At 59.8% G+C, this 25,702-nt stretch overlaps 1 protein-coding gene across 8 annotated transcripts in view; it reads left to right on the top strand.

Moving 5' to 3' along the window:
- MGRN1 (mahogunin ring finger 1) overlaps positions 1-25,702 on the top strand; it is a 64,670-nt gene that overhangs the window by 23,434 nt on the left and 15,534 nt on the right. For 4 of the 8 annotated variants that reach the window (XM_004452192.4, XM_071211416.1, XM_071211414.1 and 1 more), the window contains exons 2-9: positions 3,137-3,255; positions 5,875-5,963; positions 6,539-6,685; positions 9,206-9,323; positions 18,940-19,006; positions 19,620-19,669; positions 22,433-22,480; positions 23,672-23,740. In XM_004452192.4, the coding sequence (XP_004452249.2) occupies positions 3,137-3,255; positions 5,875-5,963; positions 6,539-6,685; positions 9,206-9,323; positions 18,940-19,006; positions 19,620-19,669; positions 22,433-22,480; positions 23,672-23,740 (707 nt within the window). Of the gene's footprint in view, positions 1-3,136; positions 3,256-5,874; positions 5,968-6,538; positions 6,686-9,205; positions 9,324-18,939; positions 19,007-19,619; positions 19,670-22,432; positions 22,481-23,671; positions 23,741-25,702 lie in introns of all 8 variants that reach the window. The other 4 variants (XM_071211412.1, XM_071211415.1, XM_058286552.2 and 1 more) reach the window with 1 other exon arrangement.

Raw genomic sequence — 25,702 nt, 5'->3', positions numbered from 1 at the left:
TAAATGTAAACACTAAAATATAAAACTTCTAGAATACAACATAGAAGAAAACGTTGGACTACAATACAATTAAAAACTACTGCTTTGCAAAAGACTGTTAGGAGAATGGAAAGACAAAACAGAACTGGAGAAATTATTTGCAAAACGTATATCCAAAAAGGACTTTTATCCAAAGTATACAAAGATTTCTTTAAACAATAAGGAAACAGTCAAGTTTTAAAAATGGGCAAAGGATCTGAAAAGACAGGTCACGTGACCAAAGAAGATGTGCAGATGGAAAGTAAGCATATGGAAAGATTCTCAACACCATTTGGCATTAAATACCACTACATACCTGTTAAAATGGCCAAAACTCCCGTTGACAACCCCAAATGCTGATGGGGACGTGGAGCAGCAGGAACGCGCATTCGTTGCTGGTGGAAGTGCAAATGCTACACCTCTTTGGAAGATGGTCTGGCTGTTTCTTACAAAGCTAAACAGAAGAGTCTCGTAGGAGCCAGCGATAGATAGCACTCCTTGGTGTTTACCCACGAGTGGAAAACACGTCCACACAAAAACCCGTACACAAGTATTTAGGTATTTATAGCAGCTTTATTTATAATTGTCAAAAACTGCAAGCAACTGTGTTGTACCAACTGCGTGCATCCATATCATGGAATATTATTCAGCAATTTTAAAAAATGACCTCCCAAGCCATGGAAAGACATGGAGGAACCTTCGATACATATTTCTAGGTGAAAGAAGCCAGTCTGGAAAGACTCCATGCTGTGAGAGTCCCACTGTAGGGCATTCTGGAGAAGACAAAACTAAAGAAACAGTAAACACGTCAGCGGCTGCGGGGGGTCAGGGCCTGGGAGAAGAGGTGATCGTCTTCTCTGTGAAGCTCTGAGGGATCCGTGACGTGACGTAGTCGTCAAGTCCCACGGAACTGTACGCCGCGTCGGCTCTGGGCTTGAGGAGATGTAGCGCGTCAGGGTTGGCTCAGCAGCTGGGGCGATGAGCCACACCAGCACGAGATGTCGGGGCTGCGGGGGAGAGGCTGCAGGAGAACTCTGTGTACTTTCTGCCCATTTCTTTCCTGTAAATCTAAAACTGCTCTAAAAATAATCTAAAAAAGACGTGAATGACCCTTAAACGCCCCAGGCCTTACATCCTCTTTTATAAAGTTCTTCCCACATGGGAAGAGACCATGTGGGGTCTCCTTGGCCACTTTACGGGCAGGAAGGCCTTCCCCGAGAGAATCGTGGGGGCTGCTGCAGCTGCGCTCTCCTCTCCCTGCTTGAAGAGCCTCTCCCTGGAAATGCACTTTCTTCAGTGTGTCCTCATGGTCTTACTGTAAAATGTGTAACATGAAAATTACCATTTTAACCATTTTTAAGTGGACAATTCAGTGACATTCCCTTCATTAATGCAACCATTATACCACTATCTATTTACAGAATTTTTCAACATCCCGAACAGACTCTGTCCCCAATGAGCAGTAACTCCCTCTTCTTCCCTTCCCAGCCCCTGGTAACCTCCGGGCTATTTTCTGTCTCTATTAACTTTCTCAATATCCCGTGTGAGTGGAATCCTACAATACTGCCCTCCTGCGTCTGGCTTGTTTCACTCAACACGATGTCTTCACGGTTTGTCCGTGTTGTGGCGCGGGCGGGCGCTTCGTGCCTTTTCACAGCTGAATAGTGTTCCGCGCTGTGGGTGGAGACCTGTGGGGTCTCCCTTCTTCTGGGTGGGCGTGGTTTTTGCTGCTGTGCACGGGGGTGCACAGGTGTCTGCCCGAGCCCCTGCTTTCAGGTCTCCTGGTCTGTACCTAGCAGTGGGGTTGCCGGTCAAGCGGTCATTCTGTACTTAACTTTGAGGAGCCTCTAAGCTGTTTTTCAGAGCGGCTGCACCTCAGCCCTTCTTTTTCCTGACTTAACAAACTCCTGTCGGTGCGTGTTCCCAGGAAAGAGCTGATGTGGAACAGAACGTTGGGTCTTTGGTCCCCACCACGCCTGCCCCCCAGCTAGCTTCTCTGGCAGCCTTTAGCTCTGCCTCTTCCCACCCTTTCTGTGTGCACTCACCGCTTGTATTGCACACGTAAGTGTGTCCATTCTTCCCCAAAATGGGGTCCAGGACGACAGCCAGTTAGTTTTTTTACTAACAAACATTTTGTGACCATTTCCCTCCTCAGCACCTCCGGGCATCACAGTGGCAGCATTCCATAAAGCCAGCGTGCTAGGATCCACCTCGCGGGTTGCCGCCTTGCTCTCTTCCTCTTGGCTGGCTTTCGAGGCTCCCTCCCCATGGGGGCGTAGGCTTAGGGTTGGGGTAGGTGCCGCCCGCTGCCACTGGGGGGTGGTCGCTGCCCGGTCTCACCGCTCAGCCTGTGCAGGCACGCCGTGCCCACCTGTCGCCCAGGGCCGCAGGTCTCAGCAAGGGGCACGCCTCCACCGAGGCCGCCAGAGCCTGAGCTCTGAGAGCCCCGAGGTCCCCCCCCCAGAAGCTGGAAAGGACCCGCAGGGGCTCTGGTGACCGGAAGTCTGTGCCGGGCACGAAGCTGGGGAAACGTGTCCAGGCCACCGCGCAATTCCCCAGGCCCCACGGTCGCCAGGCCTTCCCCTGCCAGAGAAACCGGGGGAAGGGGTGACGCTGGGCTCAGGAAGCCGGGAGAGCCCGTACCCTCACGTCTCCTGCCGTGAGCTGCACACGCCGCTGCTGGAGGCTGGCTGAGGTCGGACCTTCAGTTCCTCTACCCTGCACGGACGTAGGAGAACTGCTGGTCTAGTGCCTGCTGGGTGCCGGGGCCTGGGGAGGACGCCGGCCCTGAACGCAGAGCCCAGGTGGCAGCGCTCTAGCCCGCAGGGGTGCCGAGATGAGCTTGCTGACAGGCTGGGGCTGCCTGCGGGTCAGGGGGCTGCCTCGAGGAGGTGCTGCTGGAGCTGGGCACCAAAGTGCAGCTGTGAGCTGGGCCCTGTGACCCAGGAGGGCCCTCCGAGGCGGGCAGACGGGTGGGCGTGGAGGCCGGGCAGGACCCCGAGGCGGGAGAAGCCGCGGCCAGGGACGCGAGAGCGGAGAGCCTGTCCTGCAGGGGAGGCTTCCCTGGGCCCGTCACCTGCTCCGCCTCATCCACCACTGCGCTTTCTTTCTGAAACAGGGAACTACTTTGCCTCACACTTCTTCATGGGTGGCGAGAAGTTCGACACCCCGCACCCCGAGGGATACCTCTTCGGAGAGAACATGGACCTCAACTTCCTGGGCAATCGCCCGGTCCAGGTGAGCCCCAGCGGGCAGCGGGCCGAGGCCCTGTGGGAGTGAGCGGAGGCGGCGGTGGCCGTGAGGTCTCCGCTCCGGCCAGTCTGTGTCCAGCTGTGAGGATGGGTGGCCCGGGGCCACCCCACAAGCCCCCCGGAGCTCTGTGCGATTGGGCGAGAAGCGGGTCAGTGGTGTGACTCGGGGGTGCCGGGAGCCAGGTCCCCGAGGGCAGAGCGGCCTCCGTGGACGCCAGCGCGTCCAGGCCTGGGCGTGTGGCGGGAGCTCTGCCTGCCTTGTCCAGGCCGAGCTCCGGGCCGCAGAGGAGGGAGGAAGGCCAAGGCCGGCCCGCGCCTGCGCAGCGCCGCCATCCTGGCATCCTGGAGGGGCCCGGGCAAGCACGTTGGGAGCCTGCCACGTGCCTGGGACTCGTCCATCAGCCTCGGAGGTGCCGTCAACAAGGAAGAAAGCGTTGCGTGAAGGGAAACAGACAGGAAGACAAACGGGGAGGGAGGAGAGGGGCCAGGAGCGACCCGGGGGGCCCCGAAGCAGCGTGGGAGCCGAGGCCTGGCTGGCGGGGAGGCGCCCGCCCTGCTCGTGGCGCAGGTCAGGCACCTGCCCAGAGCGTGAAGGCAGGAGCGAGGGCGTGTGGGGGAGGTGAGCCCGTGAGGCGGGTGGGGGCAAGGCACGGCCTGCGTCTGTGACAAAGCCCCGGGGTGCAGGCTGCAGAGGGGAAAGGGAGCGGGCTGTCGTGGGGCGCCTGCAGCAAACCCCTGAGAGCTGGAGGCCCAGCCGGGGAGGGGAGGATGCGGTGTGTTGTGGAGATTTTGTCTGCACGTCCCGGCAGGGTGGAGGGCCCGGGAAATGCAGCCGTCCTGCGCGGGGTTCTGTGAACCCGGAGGTGGCTGTGGGGGTGCCCGTGGAAGCAGTTGGGGGCGCAGTGCGTTTATATGACTGGATTGGGGCTGGGGGGCCAGGCCAGGCCTGGGCAGGGTCACCAGGAAGGAGGGGGTTCCACGGAGGGAAAAGTGCTGAGCGGGGTCTCACAACCACTCTCAACTTTTTTTTTTTTTTTTAAATTTCTTTCCTCCCTCCAGTTGTCTGCTCTCTGTGTCCACTCCCTGTGTGTTCTTCTGTGACTGCTTCTATCCTTCTCAGTGGCACTGGGAATCTGTGTCTCTCTTTGTTGTGTCATCTTGTGTCAGCCCTCCGTGTGTGCGGTGCCATTCTTGAGCAGGCTGCACTTTCTTTCGTGCTGGGCGGCTCTCCTTACGGGTGCACTCCTTGCGCATGGGGCTCCCCTATGCGGGAACACCCCTCCATGGCATGACACTCCTTGCATGCATCAGCACTGCGCATGGGCCAACTCCACACGGGTCAAGGAGGCCCGGGGTTTGAACTGTGGACCTCCCATGTGGTAGGCGGACGCCCTAACCACTGGGCCAAGTCCACTTCCCCACTCTCACTTCTGACGCCAGTTGCAAGAGCAGGGGTCCCCCGGAGCTCCTCAGGCTCAATAATTGGCTCAGGCGCTCGTAGCACGCGCTGAGAGCTGTGAAGCTCGTGCTTGTGATTTTGGCAGGCAAAGGGTAGAGGGTAAAATCAGCCCAGGGAAGAGGTGCGGGGGGTGATAGCCAGCAGAGTTCCAGCTGCGGGGCTCTGTCATCCGCAGGCCGCACTTCTCTCCTGGACATGATCTGTGCCCGCACACTCGGCGCGCTGGCCTCCAGGGAGGCTCGTCCAGCCTCGGCCCCGTGTCTTTACTGGGACGCCACCCCGTGGGCCTGGGGGACTCCACGTGGCCGACCTCTCTCCAGGGGTTGAGCTGAGAGCCAGAGCACCGCCCTAAGTCACGTCGTTCCTGGCTGGCATGTGCCAACACCCCCCACATGAGCAGAGACCCCCCCAGACAGCACGTTCCGGAGGCTCGGAGCTCACCGCCCAGGAGCCAGGGCCCAGGCCAGGCCCTGCTCGGGGGCGGTTGAATTCCTCCTGCACTGGGGCTTGGGATTTGGTTTCAGATGATGGTCCCACGTGGTGAGGGCCAGGCGGAGGCCCTCAGCATCGGGCACCCTGGACTCCGTGTCCCGGGCGGTGGCCGAGCCCTGGGGTGGCCTTTGGGCCTGGAGGGGTCCCGCGGGGCCAGGGGTGCCCAGGCAGTTGGCAGGAAACCTTTATCCACCAATGGTTGTGGTGCTGAGGGGCTGGCCCAGGGTCCAGCCCCTTCCCGCTGGGCCCAGAGGCGCCCGCGTTGCGCAGCGCTGTCCCCGGCCCTCGGGAGCCCCGGCTCCTGCCCGGGCCTGGCTCCCCCTGATGGTCGTTGGAGGAGGGCTGCCCCTCCGCTGGGAACGTGACTGGAGGGCCCCAGGCTTACCTGCCCCTCCGGTGGGTCCTCGCAGCCAGGTCGAGGTGGCGGAGGGTCCTGCGTCGAATGGGAGTCAGGCCCGCGCGGTGGTGAGGACAACCCGGAATCCGCCGGGGCGGGGTTCGAGTCCTTCCCTCTGACCTAACAGTGCAGCGCGTGGCACGGAGACGAGAGCCCAGGAATCCCCGGCGCCCTGGGACGGGAGCTCCAGGGCCCCTGCTCTCCGCCGCCTGCAGCTCTGGAGGCCCCTGGGGTCACTGTGGGTCTTTCCCTCCCAGTTTCCCTACGTCACTCCCGCCCCGCACGAGCCGGTGAAGACGCTGCGCAGCCTGGTGAACATCCGGAAGGACTCCCTGCGGCTCGTGAGGTACCTCCTGGCGCGGCAGCCCGGGGCCCGGGGGGCCCCCTTTCCTGTGGGCTCAGGGGCTCAGGCCGGACACCGGGTGAGGAGGGCGCGGCGGAGCAGGAGGGCGCCTGGGCCTCTTCCCAGTGGGCCTCTCCCAAGGCGGTCCTGCCCCCTGGGGTACAGGGGGCCCCGTCGGAGACATTTCTAGCTGTCTCAGCAGGGGGGCAGGGAGCTGGCATCTGGAGGACACAGGCCACCCTACAAAGCACCCTACAAGGCACAGGCAGCCCCCACAACAAAGACTTGTCCGGCCCCAAAGGTCAGTAGCGCCGAGGTCGAGACACAAGGCTGGAGGCAGCTGGCGCCACCTCTAAACCCAGGGCGTTCTGTTCCCTTTTCTATGGGAAGGAAAGGAAAGAACTCTGGACTCTTGGACCTCCTTGTCCAAACGGAAAACGCACATCCACGTTGGCTAGGGAAGCGGGGTACGTCCAGGCAGCCAGCTCCCAGGGCCCCTGGATGGGCAGGGCACGCCGCCCAGCAGTTCTTGCCTGCCTCGGCCCGCTGATGCCTCCTTGCCTACCTCCCTCGGGCAGGTACAAGGACGACGCCGACCAGCCCCCGGAGGAGGGCGAGAAGCCCCGGGTCCTCTACAGCCTGGAGTTCACCTTCGACGCCGACGCCCGGGTGGCCATCACCATCTACTGCCAGGCGATGGAGGAGTTCATGAACGGCACGGCCGTGTGAGTCCCCGCGGGCGCCCGGGAGCCGGGGCCTGGCAAGCGGGGGGGGGGGGGGCAGGGGCGGTGGCTTGGGCCTCGGGCAGCGCTGCTCTATCGGTGTTAGAGTTAAACCTTTGCAGATAATGGTATGTGAAATAAGGCCCCTGCTGACCACAAAGCTCCAATTCTGCAACTTGAACACGACCCTGGCGGAGCTGCCACCGGTCTCCAGGCCAGGCTCTGTGACCGTAAGGGACAGCAGAAGAGTGTGCGTCCTCCCTGTGTTGGACAGAACTGCTCCAGGGCTTTGAGGCCCCCCGAGGCCCGGCGCACTCCAGGCGCAGCTCTTCCCGCGTAGCGAGGGCCCGTAGGCGCCCATCAGAGTCAGCGCTGCTGGAGGAGAGTCGGAGCGGGTGCTGCTGGGAGAACCCCCACGAGGGGCTCGCCTGCGGGAGGAGCCAAGCCCCGTTTCCCGGACTTACTTTTGGACGCCTTCTGTTGACCCAAGCGCTGGATTCCTTTTTTCATCGCACGTGTAATTCACGAAGGCGTTCTTAGAAAGAAAGCCTCCGGGGTGCAGAAGCTCAGTATTTGGAGGGTGAAGGGTCCGCCCCTGCCTGGCCCCCTGGAGGCGGGCACCGTGAACTGCTGCCACCACCCAGTGTCACGCCAGCGTGGTATCTCACCCTGTTCTCCAGCCTTCACCAAGGCCCGCCACATGGGTGCCGCGCTGGCTCTTTCCAGGGCGACCTGCAAGCCTGACGGTTGTTCCTCGGCGTGTTTGCTGGTTCTGGTCCCCAGCCAGAAAGGAGGAGGCTGTGCCCGGTGGCAGCTCTGCCACATGCCCCCCACCTGGGCAGCTCTGCTTCTGTCTCGTGCCCTGGGCCTCTGTGTAAGATGTGCTTGGGAGAAGATTCTATCGCTCCCCGAAAAGGTTGGGAAGGCAAAGAAGATGCTCCCGGCACGCCTGTGCAGTGGGCACCCACGGCCGGGGGCCCCTGCATTTCAGAGACGCCCTCCTCGGGGGCCAGGGGCAAGAGGAATGCCGCAGTCTCCTTCCTGAGATGGGGCGCAGGCAGCTGCAGGGTCGCCCACACGCTCGGGTCAGCCCCCCCCCCCCCCCCCCGGCTGCCCTATGGCTGGATAACAGAGCACAGAAGTCACTGGAACAAAGAGAGAAGCAGGAGTGGCTCCAGGACTTGGCAGGCTGTGCCCAGGCACCCCTACCTCAGCCAGCCTGGAAACTGTTTCCATTTGCACTGCAGGGCCGGCCACCCTTTTGCCTCTTCCCCAGCTCCCTCTCCTGCTTCCTGACGAGGAAAGCAAGGCTCAGAGAGGAGGAGGGGCAGGTGTGCGCGAGGGCATGGTCCAAGGCTGCGCCCCTGGCCGCAGGCTCCGTCCTGGGCCTGCTCTTGCCCTCCCCCGCTGGCCCCTGCCCAGGCCCTGCCAAGCCTCTGGACAGGGTCACGGCCCTCTGCCCCTGGGTGCCACGGGTGGGCCTGCCACACCCCACTTCCCCGCCAGTCCTTTCAGGCAAGTCGTGCCCCAGCTTGTGCAAGAGTGTCCTTCATCCAGGAGGCAGAGAGGCCCCAGGGCCAGCAAGCAGGGGCGCAGGGAAATGGGCGAAGGGTGGGTGCAGGTCTCCTGCACGTGGGACACCAGGGTCCATCAGAATTCGGAGACCGCCCCGTTTCTCTTCTGGAAGCATGCCTTGGGCATATGTTCCCGCATGTGAGTTTGGCTGGTGGGGAAGGAGGGTCCCCGAGCGCTTGGAACAGCAAGGTGCTGGAGATGCCCTTTGTCCGCCGCGGGCTGGCTGAATTAGAGCAGAGCTCTGCAGCTGCAGTGGAGCCCCACGTGCCACACGGCTGTCAGAGAACGCAAGTGATTGGGGAGGCAGATCAGTGTGTGGAAATGACAGGGTGGGGAGAGAGTGTGGCGGCCGCTGACTGTGTATAAAAAAAGAAATGTTCGTCTGCACATGTGAACGTGCATTCACTTTCCCAGGAGTGATTGATGGGCCACTTCCAGAAGTAGGCGGCTGGGGACAAGGCCAGCAGGGGGTGGGGAGGGCACTTTGCCCCGTGAACACTGTGTACCTTTTTAATTTTGTACCACGTTTGTTCAAAAATGAGACAAGCTGCACAAACCAGATGGAAAGGCAAGGGCCAGTCTGGGAAGATAACAGAGGTATCGGGTGGTTGTGGGCTCTGGAAGCACCACAGCCCTGGCCGGCGGTGTGACCCGCAGAGGGAGGTGGTGACGGTTTGGGGGTTCTTTCGGAACGAGTGCCATGTGGCCACAGAGGCTGGCCTCCCTCTTCCCACTGGAGAAGAGCTGTGGACTTAGAGCTGTGGACTTGCAGTGGTGGATGCTGCAGGCCAGAAGCTTCTACTCGGTCCCCAAAAGAGAATTGGCTGCCAGCCCCCACCCGTCGGCGGGTCTGTGCCGTGGGGGATCCTGGCAGGCGTGGGGGATGGGACCGGGGGAGCGAGTGCCTAGCAGGGGTGTCATCACCTTTCTCTCCTGCTACCCTTCCAGGTACAGCCCCAAGAGCCCCTCTCTGCAGTCCGAGACCGTCCACTGTAAGAGAGGGGTGAGCCAGCAGTTCTCCCTGCCCTCCTTCAAAATCAACTTCTCGGAATGGAAGGATGATGAGGTATTTCTCTTCGTCTGCACCCCTGCTGTCCCCCTGCCCCCCTTTTCTGAGTCACTCCCCTGGGGCCAGGTTTGAGCACTCGTAGACTGTGGCTCTGGGATGGCCTGGATGCTGGCTGGGCTGGAAACATGGAAAGGTGGGGCTGAGCCAGGCAGCACCAATTTAAAAGGTCGAGACATGGGCTTTGGGGGAAGAAAGGGGGTCCTCCTCAAAGGGGCCGCAGGACAGCAGCCTCGTGGGCTCTGGTACTGGTGGGCAGGCACCCTTCAGCCTAACAAGTCTGCAGCTAGGGACACTGTTTTACACGTGCACAAAGGACGTTCATTATAGCTTTGTAGTAGCAAAAATTTGGAAATAGCCTACCTGTCCTTCAGGAGGGGATTGCTTAAACTTAGTCCATTTATATCACTAGATGCCATGCAGCCTGAGAGCAAAGGAAGGAGAAAGGCAGGCGCTGACTGGGAACACCATCCTGGGCGTGTGGGAAACGGGAGAAGTGTAAGTTGTAGAACAGATACAGGAACAACAGTGAACGTGCACAACAAAGCATTTCTGTAGGCACATGTGTTGGTGTGTACACCTGAGGAAAAGACCAGAAAACAGGCCCATCAAGCTGAAGACGCGGTTACCCTGCAGAGGGCCGTGGTGTGAGGAAGCTAGCACATGACACGCGCACACACGGAGGACATCAGTGCCCTGTACGGTTCTGTACAGGCTTGGGTTTGTTTTTTTTAAGCAGTTTATTGAGGTATAATTTACATGCCATAAAACTTAACGCATTTTAAGTACACAGTTCAATGAATTTTAGGATTTTTAGTAAATTTATGAGTTGTGTGACCGTCCCCACAGTCCATCCAGTGTTTGCACGTTTCCATCAGCCTGGAACTCTCTCTCGTGCCCATTTGCAGTGGACGCCGTTCCTCCCCCAGCCCCTGGCCCCCTGGTCTGCGTTCAGTCTCTATGGATTTGACTTTTCTGGGCATTGCTGTAAGTGGAACCATGCAGCCTGTGGCCGCTGTGCCTGACCGCCTCCACTGAACTGAACTGTGTCGTGCTTTCGTAGATGGCGTTCATGCGTTGCATTTTTAAAACCGCTTGGGGGTGTGTGTGAAGGCAGAGGGGCATGTGGTGATGTAGGGACTGGCCATGGAGTTGCTGGAATTGGGGCTGTGGAGACGGTGAAGACCACACACTGGGACTTGCTCTCAGCCATGGGCGTGCTTGCCAGCCAGGGCTCTCTGATGGCGAGCAGCAGAAGCCATGGCTGAATCACTGAGGTGTGAAAAAATAGCTGTTTTCAGAGGGTCAAAGGAAGAGCTGAACAGTCCCCGGGACCCAGCACGCAGGCACCGTGGCCTCCCACGACCCCGTGGAAGGCTCCAGCCCCGGGTGTGCAGATTCCAGCTCAGTCGCCCGGTAGGACGCCTCTGCGGCGAGCTTGGGTTTCCTGCCCACCCACCTTGTGAGTGGGGCTGGGGAGAACGGGTGCTGGGGCAGGGGCAGAGCGGAAGGGCTGGCAGGCCTGGTTGCTCCACTTCCGTGGTGACGTGGGGCAAGTCTGGGCGGAGGCTGCCCCTGGCAGCTCGGCCGAGTGACCGGGTGGCCTCTCTCGGACCCAGGCTGTCAGCGTTTGGGCCTGGAAGCAGACCGCTGGGTCCTCGCAGATGTGCCGAGTCAGACCGACGGTTTGGGCTCCAGGCCCCCGGTGAAGTCCTTGTCCTGGGGGCACACCTGGCTTGGGCAGCAGTCCAGGAGCGTGTAAGGGCACCCCCTTCCTCAGAACGTCAGGACACCTCGATGCCCACTGCCTGTCTTCTCCACTGGTCTGTGGCGTGGTGTGGGGCTGGGGACGGCCCCTGCGCCTGTCCAGGGTGTCACTCCAGAACCCCACTCCTCACCTGGGCCTTGCCACGTAGTCACCTGCATCGTTTTCTTCTCTGAATCAGCAGTTCTTCTTAAGTGCTTTTTGTTGTGGTGACACACACAGGAATTGCACCGTCAGTGACGTTCAGGGCGCTTGCGGGTCTGCAGCTGTCTGCACTGCCTGCTGCCAGAACGTTAAAGGAAGCCCTGCTCCTGCTCAGCAGGCACTCCCCAGCGCCCTGAGATGGTTTTAAAAATGGGTACTCGATCGGTCACTACTGTAGGTGAAAAACGGTAAACGAAGGAACATGCTCTCAGGTTCTAGCTAGGGATACCGGCCCCTGTTAGACACACAGTAAAGACTCTTTAAAGACAAGTTTGGCATTTTCCTTTTTTTTTAAAGATTTATTTATTTCGCTCCCCTCCCCCCCACCCCAGTTGTCTGTTCTCTGTGTCTATTTGCTGTGTCTTCTTTGTCCGCTTCTGTTGTTGTCAGCATCACGGGAATCTGTGTTTCTTTTTGTGCGTCATCTTGTTGTCCTGTCAGCTCTCCGTGTGGGCGGCACCATTCCTGGGCAGGCTGCACTTTCTTTCACGCTGGGCGGCTCTCCTTATGGGAGGCACTCCTTGCGCGTGGGGCTCCCCTATGCGGGGGACACCCCTGCGTGGCAGGGCACTCCTTTCTTGCATCAGCACTGCGCATGGCCAGCTCCACACAGGTCAAGGAGGCCCGGGGTTTGAACCGCGGACCTCCCATGTGGTAGACGGACGCCCTAACCACTGGGCCAAGTCCGCCTCTCAGGCTTGGCACTCTGACATTTGGGCCTGATCTTTCTTTGTGGCGGCTGGTCCTGGGCCCTGGAGGATGTTTAGTGGCGTGGTGGTCTGAAGCTGCGTGTTCCCTGGAACATCACGTTCTTAAACCTTACCCACTGCGAATAGGAGCTTCCCTTAAGGTGTGACCCACCCCAGCTAGAATGGGTCTTAATCCTATTTCTGGAGTCCTTTATAAGTGAACAAAGTTCAGGCCAAGGGAGAGAAAGCCATGAAACAAGAAACTGAAATCAGCAAAACCCAGAAGAGAGAGGAGAGGCCAGCTGGCGCTGCCGTTTGCCTTGCTGTGTGGCAGAGGAGCCCAGGATCGCCAGCAGCTGATGCCTCAGTTTGGACATTTTCCCGGCCTCAAAACCATGAGCAGATAAAGTCCTGTTGTTTAACTGGACCCGTTCCATGATACTCGCCTTGAGCAGCTTAGGAACCTAAAACAAGCACGTTTACCTAGGGGACATCCCAGACAGTGCCCAGTGTCCCCTGGGTGAGAAGCACCGCCTGGACACCGCACAGGGGGTGACTTCCTGCTGGCAGGCCCATTCTTCAGCATCTCAGCTGGTACCACTGGAGCTGCTGGTGGCTTGTCCTCTGGGCTCCAGGCATCGTGCTGCCTGCCTTCTCTTAGCCATTATTTACAGCTTTGCCTCTTTTGTGACTGCAGCAGTAATGTGTGCTTATTGTAAAGCCTGTATTACACTGGATTCTGTAAAGCAGAATGCCCTCGGTTCTGTCTCCGCTCTCCGGAGGTGACCATTCTGACAGTTCCCATTTAGGGTGTGTTCCAGACTTGTTTCCTGTCTGCATTTGTTTTTGCAAAAATGCAGGCAGACTGTGCAAATATTATTCTGCAACTTGCTTTAAAAAATAGCTCTGTTGAGATATAATTCCTATGCCATACTGTCCACCCTTTGTAAATTCTGGAATTCACTGGTCACCACAGTCAAGTTTAGGACATTTTTATGACTCCAGAAAGAAACCCCGTACCCACAGCAGTCACTCCTCATTCCTCTCTCTCTCCCACAGCCCTCAGCAACCACTTTCTGTCTCTCTGGATTTGTCAATTCTGGACAATATAATATAAATGGAATCATGCAATATGTGGTCTTTTTTTTTTTCAAGATTTTTTTTAATTTTTAAAAATTTTTATTTATCCCCCCCTTGCGGCTTGCTTGCTGTCTGCTCTCTGTGTCCATTTGTTGTGCATTCCTCTGTGTCTGCTTGACTCCCTTTGTTGCGTCATCTTGCTCCACCAGTCCTCCGCGGGCACAGTGCAGGCTGTCATCTCTCCATGCAGTCTGTCAGCTCTCTGTGGGGGAACCTGCCTTCACAAGGAGGCCCTGGGACGTGAACCCAGGGCCTCCCATAGGGTAGACGGGAGCCCAATCGATTGAGCCACAGCCGCTTCCTGATATGTGGTCTTTTTGATTGGCTTCTTTCACTTAACCTAATGTTTTCAAGGGTCATCCATGTTGGAGCATATAGCATGGAGCAGAACTTGATTCCTTTTTGTGGACAAGTAATATCCCATTGAGCGTTGACGGACATTGGGTCTCCAGCCTTTGACTGTTAAGAATAATGCTGCTGTGAACATCCACATCAAAGCTCTGTGCAGACGCCTGCTCGTTTGTCCTGGGCACGGCCTGGCTTTTAACTTTGCTTTGGCTGGGCTAGCCTGTGGGTTCTTTCTGCATCAGTGCTTGCCCAGGTCCTCGCGGGTCTTTGTAAGCCACAGGTCTTGTGGCGTCTTTGCACGTTTTCCCTCCCAGGCCCTCTCCTGGGCTCATCTTTATTTCCGTCAAAAGCCCTGCCATCTTCCTTTGCCCCTTGCTTTCTCCCTACTTCAGTGTCTGTGTAGCCTGGGACTTGCGAAGACCCTTGTCCAGGGACTCGCATGGAATGGGCAACCCCAAAGCAGAAGCGAGATGTTTCATGTGCTGGGGCCCACCAGGCCGCATGGGGGGCGTGGGGAGTGGGGCCCCAAGAGCTCGGTGTGCCTTTCCTGACTTGGCGGCTGCAGTTCCCTTGGAAAGCTTCCCTTGTCCTTGCATTAAAAATAAAGCAAGGCGCAGGGGTTGAGCGCCTGCTCCATGTGTATGAGGTCCTGGGTTCAGTCCCTGGTACCTCCTAAAAAGTAAAATAAAAATAAAATAAAAGTAAAATGAAGCAGGCATTCCTCTCTGGCTTTGTCACGTGGGCAGATGCCTCCCGGACCTCTCCCAACACACTTGCGTCCCAACACTCTTGTGTCCCTACACGTTTGCGTCCCAACACGCTTGCGTGTACTCATGCTTCGCTCTGGCGCATGACTTGCGGGCCACGTACGTCTTCATGTGCCAGACTCCGGGGATCAGAAGATTCTGGGGCATGTGGGTTTTCCCTGTTGGTGCCACTTGCCCTCGGGCCCCTTCCCGGGGTCCTCTGGGGAGCCCCGCCATCCATGTGATGGGCAGTAACTGGGGGATCGGGCAGCGGGCTGGGCCCCGTTCCAGTCCTGCTTCTTCCCACCATGGGGGCAGTTGGGGTCCCAGTGAACCCCGTGGCCTCCATCTCTTTGTTCCCAGGACCCAGCGCTGGCTCGGCACAGAGCAGTGACCCTTCAGGCACGGTGGGGCTTGCGATTCTGTCTGACCATGATTGCCTGGTTGAGTGCTGGTGGGAGGTGTCTGGGGAGGCTGCCTGGAGCAGCGGTGTAGTTGGTTGTCAGGACTTTTTTGGCTGCAAGTGACAGAAACAACTCATGTTGGGCTTACAAAAAGAAAGACGAGTTAATGGAAACGCTGGACAGCGCGAGGTTGCTTCCAGGGCTCGGGTGAGGCCTCAGGACAGGCTCTCTCTGTCCCGGCTTTGCTGCCCACGAACAGCTTTATGCGCAGCCAGACGCTCGGCACCTGGGGCTGCACTCCAGGGCCAGGCCTGAGGACTCAGGGCAGGCTGCCTGGGGCTGTGCGCCCCCCTTCATGCTGCCCTCTGGCCAGATACTTGGGTCATTTACTTACCAGACCACATGGACCCAGAGGGGCAGTTCCCTGAGGAAGCCAGCACCCCCCAAGTGGCAGCTGTCTGTACCTTTTCTGTAACTTTTGGACAGGTCGGGGCGGGGAGGCCCTAGGCGGGTGTATTAGTCAGCCAAAGGGGCGCTGATGCAAAATACCAGAAACCTGCTGGGCGTTATAAAGGATATCTATTTGGGGTAGGAGCTTGCAGATACCAGGCCATAAAGTGTAAGTTCCTTCCCTCACCAAAGTCTATTTCCACGTGTTGGAGCAAGATGGCTGCCAACGTCTGCCAGGGTCAGGCTTCCTGGGTCCCTCTGGGCTCAGCTCCTCTGGTTCCTCCACAAGGTCAGCTGTAGACTATGAGGCAAACGGCTCTGTCTCTCTCACTGGGGCTCCAGCGTCAGCATCAGACTCCAACATCAAAACGTCACCATCAAAAGCCTCAGCTCTGTCCTCTGCCATGCCTTTTATCTGTGAGTCCTCACCCACCAAGGGGAGGGACTCAGCGCTCTAATGACATGGCCCAATCGAAGTCCCAATCATAACTCAGTCATGTCCAGGTACAGACCAGATTACAAACATAATCCAGTATCCTTTTTTGGAATTCATAACCATATCAGACTGCTTTAGTGGGTTAGGACTGGTGAGCTCAGTCTCCAGGACGGAAGGCCCAGGGGTGCCCAGAGCAGCACCCTGTGGCTTTTCTTAGAAACTGGGGGGCAACAAGTGTGGGAGGTGGGGGAGCGTGGGGCTGTGGGCGAGGGCCCCCCATAGGAGCCTTGCCTCTCCCCACTCCCCAAACTGCAGAGAGAAACAGGCCCACCTTCCCGGGGTGCCCACGAGGGGCCCTGAGGCAGGCAGGCAGAATGCTCAGCTCTTGTCTTCAGCCCCCTGGACCAGCCAGCAGGCAGAGGGGAGCACGGGGGCCAGGCCCCCTGCAGGGAGAACACGCGCCTCCGTCCCGGCTCACCCCAGCCAGCCAGAGCTGTCAGCTGGCGCTGAGCAGCCAGGTCAGAGTGCACATGAGTGCAGATGGCTCAGAGCCGCCTCCGCAAGCAGTCACCTGCGTCAGCGCCGAGGTACTGGGTGCTCAGATCACATCCCAGAGCGGCTGAGCTGGAGCGCGGGGGTGGCCCGGCCCCTCCACAACCCGTTCTTTCCCCATCCGGCTGTCTCTGAAATGAGCAGCTGCCAGCGTGCCAACTCCCCTTCCTGGCTTAATCATCGCGCTGGGAAAAGGCAGCGGCTGAGTGTCCTGTTGAGCTGTGTCGTCACGGGCACTTGAGGAAGGTCAGCCGCAAGCTCCCTCCCGGGGCACGTGACTTGGGATGTGCAGGGAGGGAAGAGGCAGGTGGAGCGAGGGAAGGAAGAGGCAGGGAGGGAAGAGGCAGGCGGAGGGCCCTCGTCCTCCAGGAGGACAGCTGGCAGGGGGAGACACTCAGGGCCCTGGGCCTCCGGGACGGCGGGAAGCCACCCGGGTTCCCGCAGAGCAAGGCCCTCCCTCTGACTCGCATAGGTGCCCATGGTGCGGTCCTTCTGCCCCGAGACAGCGAGGAGTGTGCGTGATTGTGGGCGTGTCACCCACCCCCAGGGGTGCAGACCAGCCCCCCAGGACTCGCTGCCCAGCATAGCCCTTGGGATACACTCCTTGGCCACTGCTCTCACCTCCTTCCCCTCGAGCACCCTGGGACCACCAGCCCACAGGGGGACACCCCCATGCTGAAGCTCCCCTTTGCTCCCCAGTTGCCTAGAGACTAGCTCTAATTGCTGCTGTTTATCAAGTGTGCTCCCCATCACAGGTGCAGGTGAGATAACTGAGGCACAGCTCTGTAGTTGCACGCTCTGCACCTCTGCTCAGGGCCCAGCCACCTCCCAGCCGCTCTGCCCTCTGACGGTGTGGTGTCTGCCCGCTGCTCTCGCCACAGGCGCTCCCTGGACCCCCGCCTCCGCTCCGGTGTGGAGGTTGGGCCTCTTGGCACTGGGGTCTAAGGGTTTGGGGTTTGTTCAGCTGGCAGCTGCTCTCCTGGGACTTTAAGCCTGGAGGGCATTTCTAGAAGCAGAGCCCTGGGCTTGAAGTGCGGCAGGCGCAGCCCTGCTTTCCAGCGGGCCAGTGTGCCGGGTGCAGCCTGCTCAGCCGACTGCCCTGGGTGGCCGTGGGGACAGGTGGACAGGGGCCTTCCCCTAAAACAGGGGCAGCCCCCACTGTCGCTGTCGGACGGGCAGAGCCAGCGTCCATCTCTCCTGGCTCCCTCCTCCTCTTTGCTTGTTCTTTGTAGTCCTTCACGGCTCCTTTCTCCTCCTTTGTGTTCCTGGTAGCAAATTCCGTGTTGAGTTTCCTTAGGTTGAAGTCTTGGGGTGACACTTCTTCCTTTCCCTAGTTCATAGTGACCATAACACCTGCGCTCAGCCTGGCGAATGACCTGATTTACACACTATGAAGTTGGTGCAATACTGACCCACTTTACCAAGCGGGAAACTGAGGCTCAGGGAGGCAGAGTGACTTGGGACGGAAATCACGCCAGCCTCCTGGGTGGGGACTGCGAAGGGGGTGCGTTTGAGCTCTGCTTCCACTGCCTGCTTCCTGGGTGGAAGGGGACCCTGGAGCAGTGCCCCAGGAGTCCCCGCTTCCTGCCTAAGGAAGGAGTTCACACCTGGGCTTTGCTGAAGGCCCGTTTTCAGATGTGGGTTGGTTTCAGTGTTTCTAAAACTCTGCTTCGCCTCCTGTTCTTTGGGCAGGAATTCCTCCATCGTGACGCTTCCCGAGGACAGTTCTGCAGATAGACTGGCCCCCTCCCCGCTCCCCTGCGGTGGCCTCCGCAGCCGAAGCCGCTGCCTGGGCTGGGGGCAGAGGCCCTGTGCCACCCCCTGCCCCTGCAAGCACCCGCAGCTGCGCCCCAACCCTGGGAGCTGGGGGCAGCCCCTGCTTCCTCTTTCCTTCTTAATTAATTAACTTATTACCTTTCAGTCAGTTATCAAACTGTAGAGAATCACATTATTCTATACAATAGCGATATAATTTGCCAGGCTCTAGGTTGTAGGGAGTGCTAGAGAATGAATATTCTCGATTCACATTTGCTCGGTGTGTTGATTGCAAAGAAACCTGCAGGCTCACAGACTAGACACTTAAAGATTTTATTAGGGGAGCAAGGGAGAGCAGAACAAAACTATAATGTTAAAGAATCATACTTTTTTTTTTTTAAAGAAAATGGAATAGCTTTATGAGATTTTATTTTTTAAAATTAATAGTTTTGTTCACATACTGTATAATTCACCCACTTAAAATACATAATTCAGTGGTTTTATTATATTCCCAGAGTGGTGCAGCCATCATCCTTTCTTTTAGTAAGTGTTTGTTGAGAAATAGGTGCTGTTTTATTCATTTCCTTTATGAACGAGGACCCCAGCTCTGTGTGCTTCGTGTTGGGGTAGCAGGATGCCCTCCAGGGCTTGCCTGGGGGGTTGTTCCTCTCTCTGCTCAGAGCTGGGGGGCTTCCTGCGTGGGGGGATTCCAGGGAGCGCTTTCCTGAGACCCAGAGTAGGAGCCGACCAGGAGGGGGTGCCGTGTGCTGGAGGGCGGGGTGGGGGCAGGGCGGGGGCGGCACCTGGCTGGCTGCAGGGGCCAGTGGTTGGGGTGAAGTCAGGCTGTGGCCGCAGGCCCAGAGCCCCCCGGCAGGGCTTTATAGCTGGGGGTGGGGTGGGGGTGGGTGGACCTCAGCCCCGGGGGGCCCACCCAGGGGTCTGAGCGTGGAGAGTGAATGAAGCACAGGGAAAGGGGATCTCTCCCTGAGCCCGGAAAGTTCACGGGGCCCCTCCCCTCGCCTGTGTCGCCTTCCCCCTGCCCGCGTGGCGCCAAGCGCCAGGGCTCCCACCCCGATGGCAGCCAGCCTGCAGGGCCTGACCACGCTTGCCTCCTGTTCCCCCCGCAGCTGAACTTCGACCTGGACCGGGGCGTGTTCCCTGTGGTCATTCAGGCCACGGTGGACGAAGGAGACGGTGAGCGCGTCCCCTGCCTTCCCTCCGCCCGTGGGGCCTCCCCCCTAAGCCTGGGGTCGCCCCCCGGGAGACGCCGCGGGAAGATGTGCGCTCAAGCCCAGCTAGCGGGTTTAGGGCAGTGGGTCTGTGGCCCTCCCCTGGGGACCCCTCCAGCACTCCTGCCCTGGGGGCCGGGGCTTAGGTACAAGCCAGCCCTCCCCCAGGGGCAGGTCCTGGTGCTGGAGCCAGCTCTGCCCCGCGTGCTGTGCAGAGAGAGATCTGTTGTTGCTTGTGCTTCAAGGCAACCCCCCTGGAGAGGGACAGCTTCCCCGCTTCCTCCCGGCTGCCCCCCGCTGCTGGCCGGCCCGCCCTCCCCCTGCTGATCCTGTCCAATGGCTCCCAGGCTTAGGGTGAGGACACCGGGTCCCCGCACGCCTGGCCGTGTGCAGAGGGGAGTGGCAGGCACAGGGCCAGCCTCGGGCAGTGCCCGCTCAGATGAGGGGCGCCCGTGAGCGGGTCTCCAAGCTGGCAGGAGCGCAGGCTGGCAGGGTGGGCACGGCAGCGTGGGGGGCAGCGCCTGCACCTGCGGCGGGAGGGCCGAGGCCGGCTCTGACTGCCCCCTCTCTCCGGGCAGTTGTGGAGGTGACTGGCCACGCCCATGTGCTCCTGGCCGCCTTTGAAAAGGTAAGTGCCACGGCGCCTGCTGGGCCCGCGCTGGGAGCTGTTGTAGAGGGGCAGCCTGGCGAGACTGGTCTGATTTGGGCTTCGGGCTACTGCCGGAGGCCTGCCAGGGGGGGAGGCCCAGTGTTTTGGGCTCCTGGGAGGGCCTGGGGTGTGTGGCGAGGGAGGCCAGCCCTTGAGAGCTCTCTAGAGCCCGCTGGCACGGGGGCCAGACGCCCACATGGGCACGCCCAGCCTCATGGGCCGCTTCCGAGAGCCGTGCCCCTGCCCCCCAGGCACAGCGTGTCGGGGGTCGTGAGGAGGCCCTCACAGCTCCCTGCTCGCGGCTCCTCTCCTCAGGCTCTGCCTGCCTGAGCCTCTTGGGCAAGCGCTTCCTCGACTGGCTTGGTTGGCGCCTGCGAGGGCAGAACCTCAGAGCTCGGCATGCCCAGGGCTGGGGTGGCTGTCCCTGCCCTGTGTGTAGCCCCCATCCTGCGCGGGAGGGTGCGGGGAGGGAGGCGTCCAGGCTTGGAGCTGCCCAGGGGGCCAGTGGAGCGGGCTGTTTGCAGGGAAGGATTCAGTTCAGTGGTACCTCTGTCGTCACATGTGCTTGAAATGGGTGTCCCCTCGTTTCCCCCCAGACCTGGAGTGCCTGAGCCCCCCAGCTGTGGGTGTTTTTTGTTTAATGGCTTATTTTTGATTTATAGCTTTCGCCCCCCACCTCGTTGCTTGCGCTTGCTGTCTGTTGGCTGTGTACTGGCTGCTTGCCATCTTTAGGCGGCACCGGGACCCCCATGCAGGAGGAAGAGGCCTAATCCCTGAGCCACCTCCACTCCCTGCTTCTCGTGTCTCTCATTGTGTTTCCTCCGTGCGGCAGCTCACCATGTCAGCTCACCGTCGTCTTCCTCTTCTTTAGGACCCCGGGGAACTGAACCCGGGACCCATGTAGTAGGCAGGCACCCAACTGCTTGAGCCACGTCGCTTCCCTGCTGGTGTTCTGAGCGGCATGTTGAGGGGTGGGATTTGGCTTTGGCAGTGAGGACTGTCAGGTCTCTGCTTTAGGGAGCTGTGGATTCTAGGGATGGGCACAGTTAGACTCGGTCACCCTGTCAGTGTGTGCTTGTCACGCAGGGGTGAGTGCCCGGCGGCGCTAGGATGGGGTCTCTGCTCCCTGAGCCCCTTGCCAGAGGGGTTGGGGAGTGGCCTATTTGACAGTGGTCCAGCTAGCGCCGCCTGCCCCCACCGTGACATTGGCCAGCACTCCACAGCTGCCAAGTGTTTGCAGCACCAGCCTGCGGCCCAGGTGGGACAGGGCCCTGTTTCACTCGAGGAAACAAGGTCCCGTGGTTCAGAAGTGGCCCCGACAGGATGGAGACAGGGTGCCAACTCGGTCCAGCCCCGGGTGCCTGCGCCAGCACCAGGCCTGCATCTGCAGCACATGGGAGGTCGAAGGGCAGCGCCCAGGCCCCTTCTTGTGTCTGGGTCTTTCCAAAGTGCCCGGGCGTCAGAGCAGCTGCTCCACGGCCTGGCCTGCTCTCCCCTGGCGAGGCTGGGCCTGTGTCTCTCTGGCCTCCTGCCCCGAACCTCCCAAAGGCACCGAATGCGGTGGCATGGAGCCCCAGCCGAGCCAGGCCTCTGCCTCCAGGCTCGGCAGCCGCACACACCCAGCTCAGCCTCAGAGAGACGGCCGCGCTCCACACCTCTGCCTTCCTGGGGGCAGGTGGGCAGTCTCCGACAAACAGTCCACCTGTGCTTCTGGTTTAGAGTCCAGCATGCTGGACACTTCCGTTAGAAGCCCCCGGCCACAGCAGGAAGTCCCACGTGCTGGTCTTGGTCTACTCAGATGGGGTTATCGGTGGGGTCGCAGGACTGCAGATCTAACTCCTTCGCCGACCTCGCTGACCTCTGAGGGGGGCGTTGCTTTGGCTACTGCTGAGTGTGGGTTACGCCACGTTAATTTGTTTTTATAGTTTTTTTAAAATAAAGATTTATTTTTTATTTATTTCTCTCCCCTTCCCCCCCCGCCCAGTTGTCTGCTCTCTGTGTCCATTCGCTGTGTGTTCTTCTGTGACTGCTTCTATCCTTATCAGCAGCACCGGAAATCTGTGTCTCTTTTGGTTGCGTCATCTTGTGTCAGCTCTCCGTGTGTGCGGCACCATTCCTGGGCAGGCTGCACTTTCTTTTGCGCTGGGCGGCTCTCCTTACGGGGCGCACTTCTTGCGCGTGGGGCTCCCCTACACAGGGGACACCCCTGTGTGGCAGGGCACTCCTTGTGCACATCAGCACTGCACGTGGGCCAGCTCCACACGGGTCAAGGAGGCCCGGGGTTTGAACTGCGGACCTCCCATGTGGTAGGTGGACGCCCTAACCACTGGGCCAAGTCCGCCTCCCTTAATTTGTTTTTATAGTTTTTAGAGCTTTGAGCTTTTCAGTGTGTGTTCCTGTGCTGTCTTCTCAACTAAATCAAGCTTGGTTCGGCATAGCTTTTGCCCTCCAGGCGCTCTTCCTTGACGTTGGGGTTCCTCGTGGAACCTGGCCGTGTGCTCGTAAGCCTGAGTGTGCCTAAGACTCACCCCCCTTTCGTGCCTCGGGGTGAGGCCTGAGCGCTGCATTTTAGAACATGCCCCAGGTCTGCGGGACGTGTCTCGAGAACCCGCCCTGGCTCTTCAGTCTTCGCGTGGTCTGTCCTCTTCTGCGCTGTGGCAGTGGAGAGGCGCGGAGGGGCTGAGCAGCAGCCGAGCAGGCCCCGGCCGGCCCGGGGTGACCTCCTTTCTCTCTCCCCTGCAGCACATGGATGGCAGCTTCTCCGTGAAGCCCTTAAAGCAGAAGCAGATCGTAAGTTGTCAGACTAAATGCCGTGGCTCATTCTGATTTCAGAGAAACATGCACCCACAGTCAGGCAGGCCCTGTGTGTCGCCCTTCCAGGGCGCCGTGGCGTGTCCCCCCGATGCGTGGGGGCAGGGTCTGCGTGAGCTGTGAGCCTGCCGCACCCCAGCACTGAGGCCCAAGCCCCAGCCTAGTGCCTCGCGTTCAGTAAATACTTGCTGAATGATCATACAGAGGAGGGAAGCAAACAGGAAACAGGGACCGAAGTTCCCTCTCTCCCTTACTTGTTGCTGGAAATACCTCAGTTTTGGTCAAAGACTTGGGCTGACAGCATCTCAGAGGAGGGATGGGGTATTCTGGAACAAGGGGACTGTGGGCCGGCCCCGAGGTCCGGCGCACCCGCTTCCCTCTGGGGGTCCCCCACCCCGCACCTGAGGTCCGAGGAGCAGTTCCTGGTGTCCTCCGCATAAGGACATGTGGATTTCGAGGATGGGGTCCCCCAAACAGCCCGTCAGATTCTGGTTTTAACAGCAGGCTGTCCTTGAGTGTGGCCGCGTGGCCGCGTGGGCGCGCAGGCCCTCTGGCGCACCCCAGCCCGTGCAGCGTGTTTGTTAGGATTTTCAGAGCAGGTCAGGGACGAGCAAAGGCCCAGCCGCTGCGAGGGCCGGAGGGCAGGAGACCCCGGGGATGGCGAGGTGCTTGTCCCGGGTGCTCTGGAGGCTGGGGGTCCGTGTGGAAGGCGGGGTATCCGTGGCCTGGGGACAGCTTTCAGGACGGCCGGTGAGCAGCCTGCAGGCTGGTGTGAGCAACAGGGCAGGTGCCGCATGGGAAAGCGGGCTTGGCGTCTTGTGAAAGGAGACTCTAGAACTCACTGGCAGCCCCTTGGGCACCAAGTCCTGGAAGGCCTCAGCCTCAGGTCAGTTCCAGTCTCTCCGGGGGGCCAGAGTGGCACCTCCCGAGGGGCGTAGTGTGCTTGCTCGGCCCCCACAGGACATGGCCCAGGCCCTCTGGTGGGCAGAGCCCCTGGCCCGTGTCCCGGGCCGCAGGGCAGGCCGGGCAGGCAGCAGGTTCTTCTCTCCCTGGGCCATGGGGCTGGGCGCGCTCCGAGGGCCACTGGGAGCCCCAGCTGCCCCCACCCTGGGACCTGGCGGGTGCCGAGCATGAGGGTGTGGGAAGTGCCGGCGGTTCTCTGCTCTGCAGGTGGACCGGGTCAGCTACCTGCTGCAGGAGATCTACGGCATCGAGAACAAGAACAACCAGGACACGAAGGTAGGGCCCTGGGCCGCGCGCCACACGCCACGCGGGCCGCGCCCCAGTACCTTCCTCCTGCCCTCGCACAAGCCAGCTCGGGCGGCTCCTGGCCGCGGCCACCGCCCTGGGTTCAAGGACGGGCGAGCCGTCGCCCCCCGGCCTTACCTGGAGCCCTGGGGTCACTCCCAGGCACCAGCCTTTTCCCTTCTTTCCAACTTTTTTTTTTTTAATTATTAAAGGTAATGGAGTTTGTGCAGTATTTTTTTGTTTTTCCAGCAAATCCAATGACTTGTTATGCATGTGCCCTTCATGGGGTAGCCTGACTCAGGTCAGTGGGGTAGCCTGGGACCCAGCACCACTTGGGCCACTTGGGGCTGAGCTTGTGGCCTTTGTCCTTCTCTCAAACTCAGCGGGTGGCCCCCACTGCCCCTGCCGGCCGGCGACAACCCCCACCCCGCTGGCCCGAACGCAGTTATCTGGTGGAGCCACGCGGGTTCCAGGCGTCTGATAAAGCAGTGGGCGCTGAGTAAGTCTGGATTGAATTAAGTCACGGTCTGTCGTGGCCTGGACAGAGCTGAGGAGGAAAACTGCAGCACGGCTGCCTTCTTAATTGTTCTTAATCAGCGGCACCGCGGCGTGAATGAAACCCCCCTGTTTCTTAGAATCTCTCCGGAAGTCTCACACCCCCGGCCTCACTCTGACCCTGGATCTGGGACAGCTGGAAGCAGCTAGACGCCGCCGCGGAGGCGCAGTGGTTTGGCCAGGCCGTGGCCTTTCAGGAATTTAGCCTAGACCAAGAAAGAGCTCGCGGCTCGCTTCAGACGGTTCCGACCCCGGTGTCCGCAGAGTTCTGCGAAGACGCCGTCAGGCTCCCGAGGGCAGCCCCAGCGGCGGAGGCAAAGGGCCGGGCCAGGCGCCAGTAGAACTTGACCTCCGCAAACGAGCGGCGGGCCGCAGCGTAGGCCGTCGCTTTCTCTTGATCCAGAAGCTGCCATGATTCACGAGGGCATTTCAAGCAAACTGACCTTTTTTTTTTCCTTTTTTTTTTTTTTTAACAAAACCTAGGCATGCCCTTGACCGCCGTGCAGCCGTGTTCCTTAGTGCCACGGCCTTGCCCTGTGCTCTCCTTGGTTCCGGGCGGTAGAAAGACTCCGTGCCTTTGAGTTGGGGGCAGCAGGCACAGACTCTTCTCTCCATGCGAGTTCTGTCTCGGGCAGGCCCCTGGGGGCCTCACACCTTGCAGCAGCTCCCGGAAGGATTCACCTTGCGTTGGCCCGGGGGCCTGTGTGGGTGGGCACTGGCCCATCCCAGGAAGGACATGGGCCTCCTCCTTTGGGATCTCCCCCAGGCCTTTTGCCTGCTCCCAATTTCTCTTGTGGATGCAGGTGTTCCTTTGACACTTCCCCTGGACTGTCCCCGGGCTGGCTCCGTGTCCCCAGCAGGCACCCTCCCACCCCGAGGTTGGGCAGTGGTCAGCGTGGGCTCAGGGTTGGACCGCCTGCCACCCATCCTGGGCCTCTTCGAACCTTCAGTGTTGTCACGAGTGGGGTCGAGGAACAGGGACAGACGAAGTGACACACAGAGCCCCAGGGGCAATGGGGCATGAGGAGCTGGGGGTCCTGATGAGCCCCTGTCCCTCCCCGAGCAGGGATGAGCCCACTCGTGAGTACTCTGGGCTGACTGTCCCCTGCCCTGCTGGAGTTGCCCCGGTGTGGCATCTGCAGACGGGGGTGGGAGGTGAGGTGGGCTGTGGCCAGGTCCAGCGAGCGGGCACAGGCTCCCACCTGGAGCAGCAGCCAGAGCTCCTCTGCCAAAGCCCACTTAAAAGCAGTGCCTGGTCCGGGCAGCCTGGGAACTGCCGGGCTAAACCAGTGCACAGGTTTGTTTCCTGAAGGCGTCTGGGGTCAGCATGAGGCTGCAGGCTTGTAACCCTCCCAAAGGGCGATGACAGGATGGAACTGTCATCCCGGTGCTGCTGGC

The sequence above is a fragment of the Dasypus novemcinctus genome, chromosome 23 (assembly GCF_030445035.2).
Source record: "Dasypus novemcinctus isolate mDasNov1 chromosome 23, mDasNov1.1.hap2, whole genome shotgun sequence".
Taxonomy (NCBI): Eukaryota; Metazoa; Chordata; class Mammalia; order Cingulata; family Dasypodidae; genus Dasypus; species Dasypus novemcinctus.
This window is presented reverse-complemented; position numbering and strand designations above follow the sequence as displayed.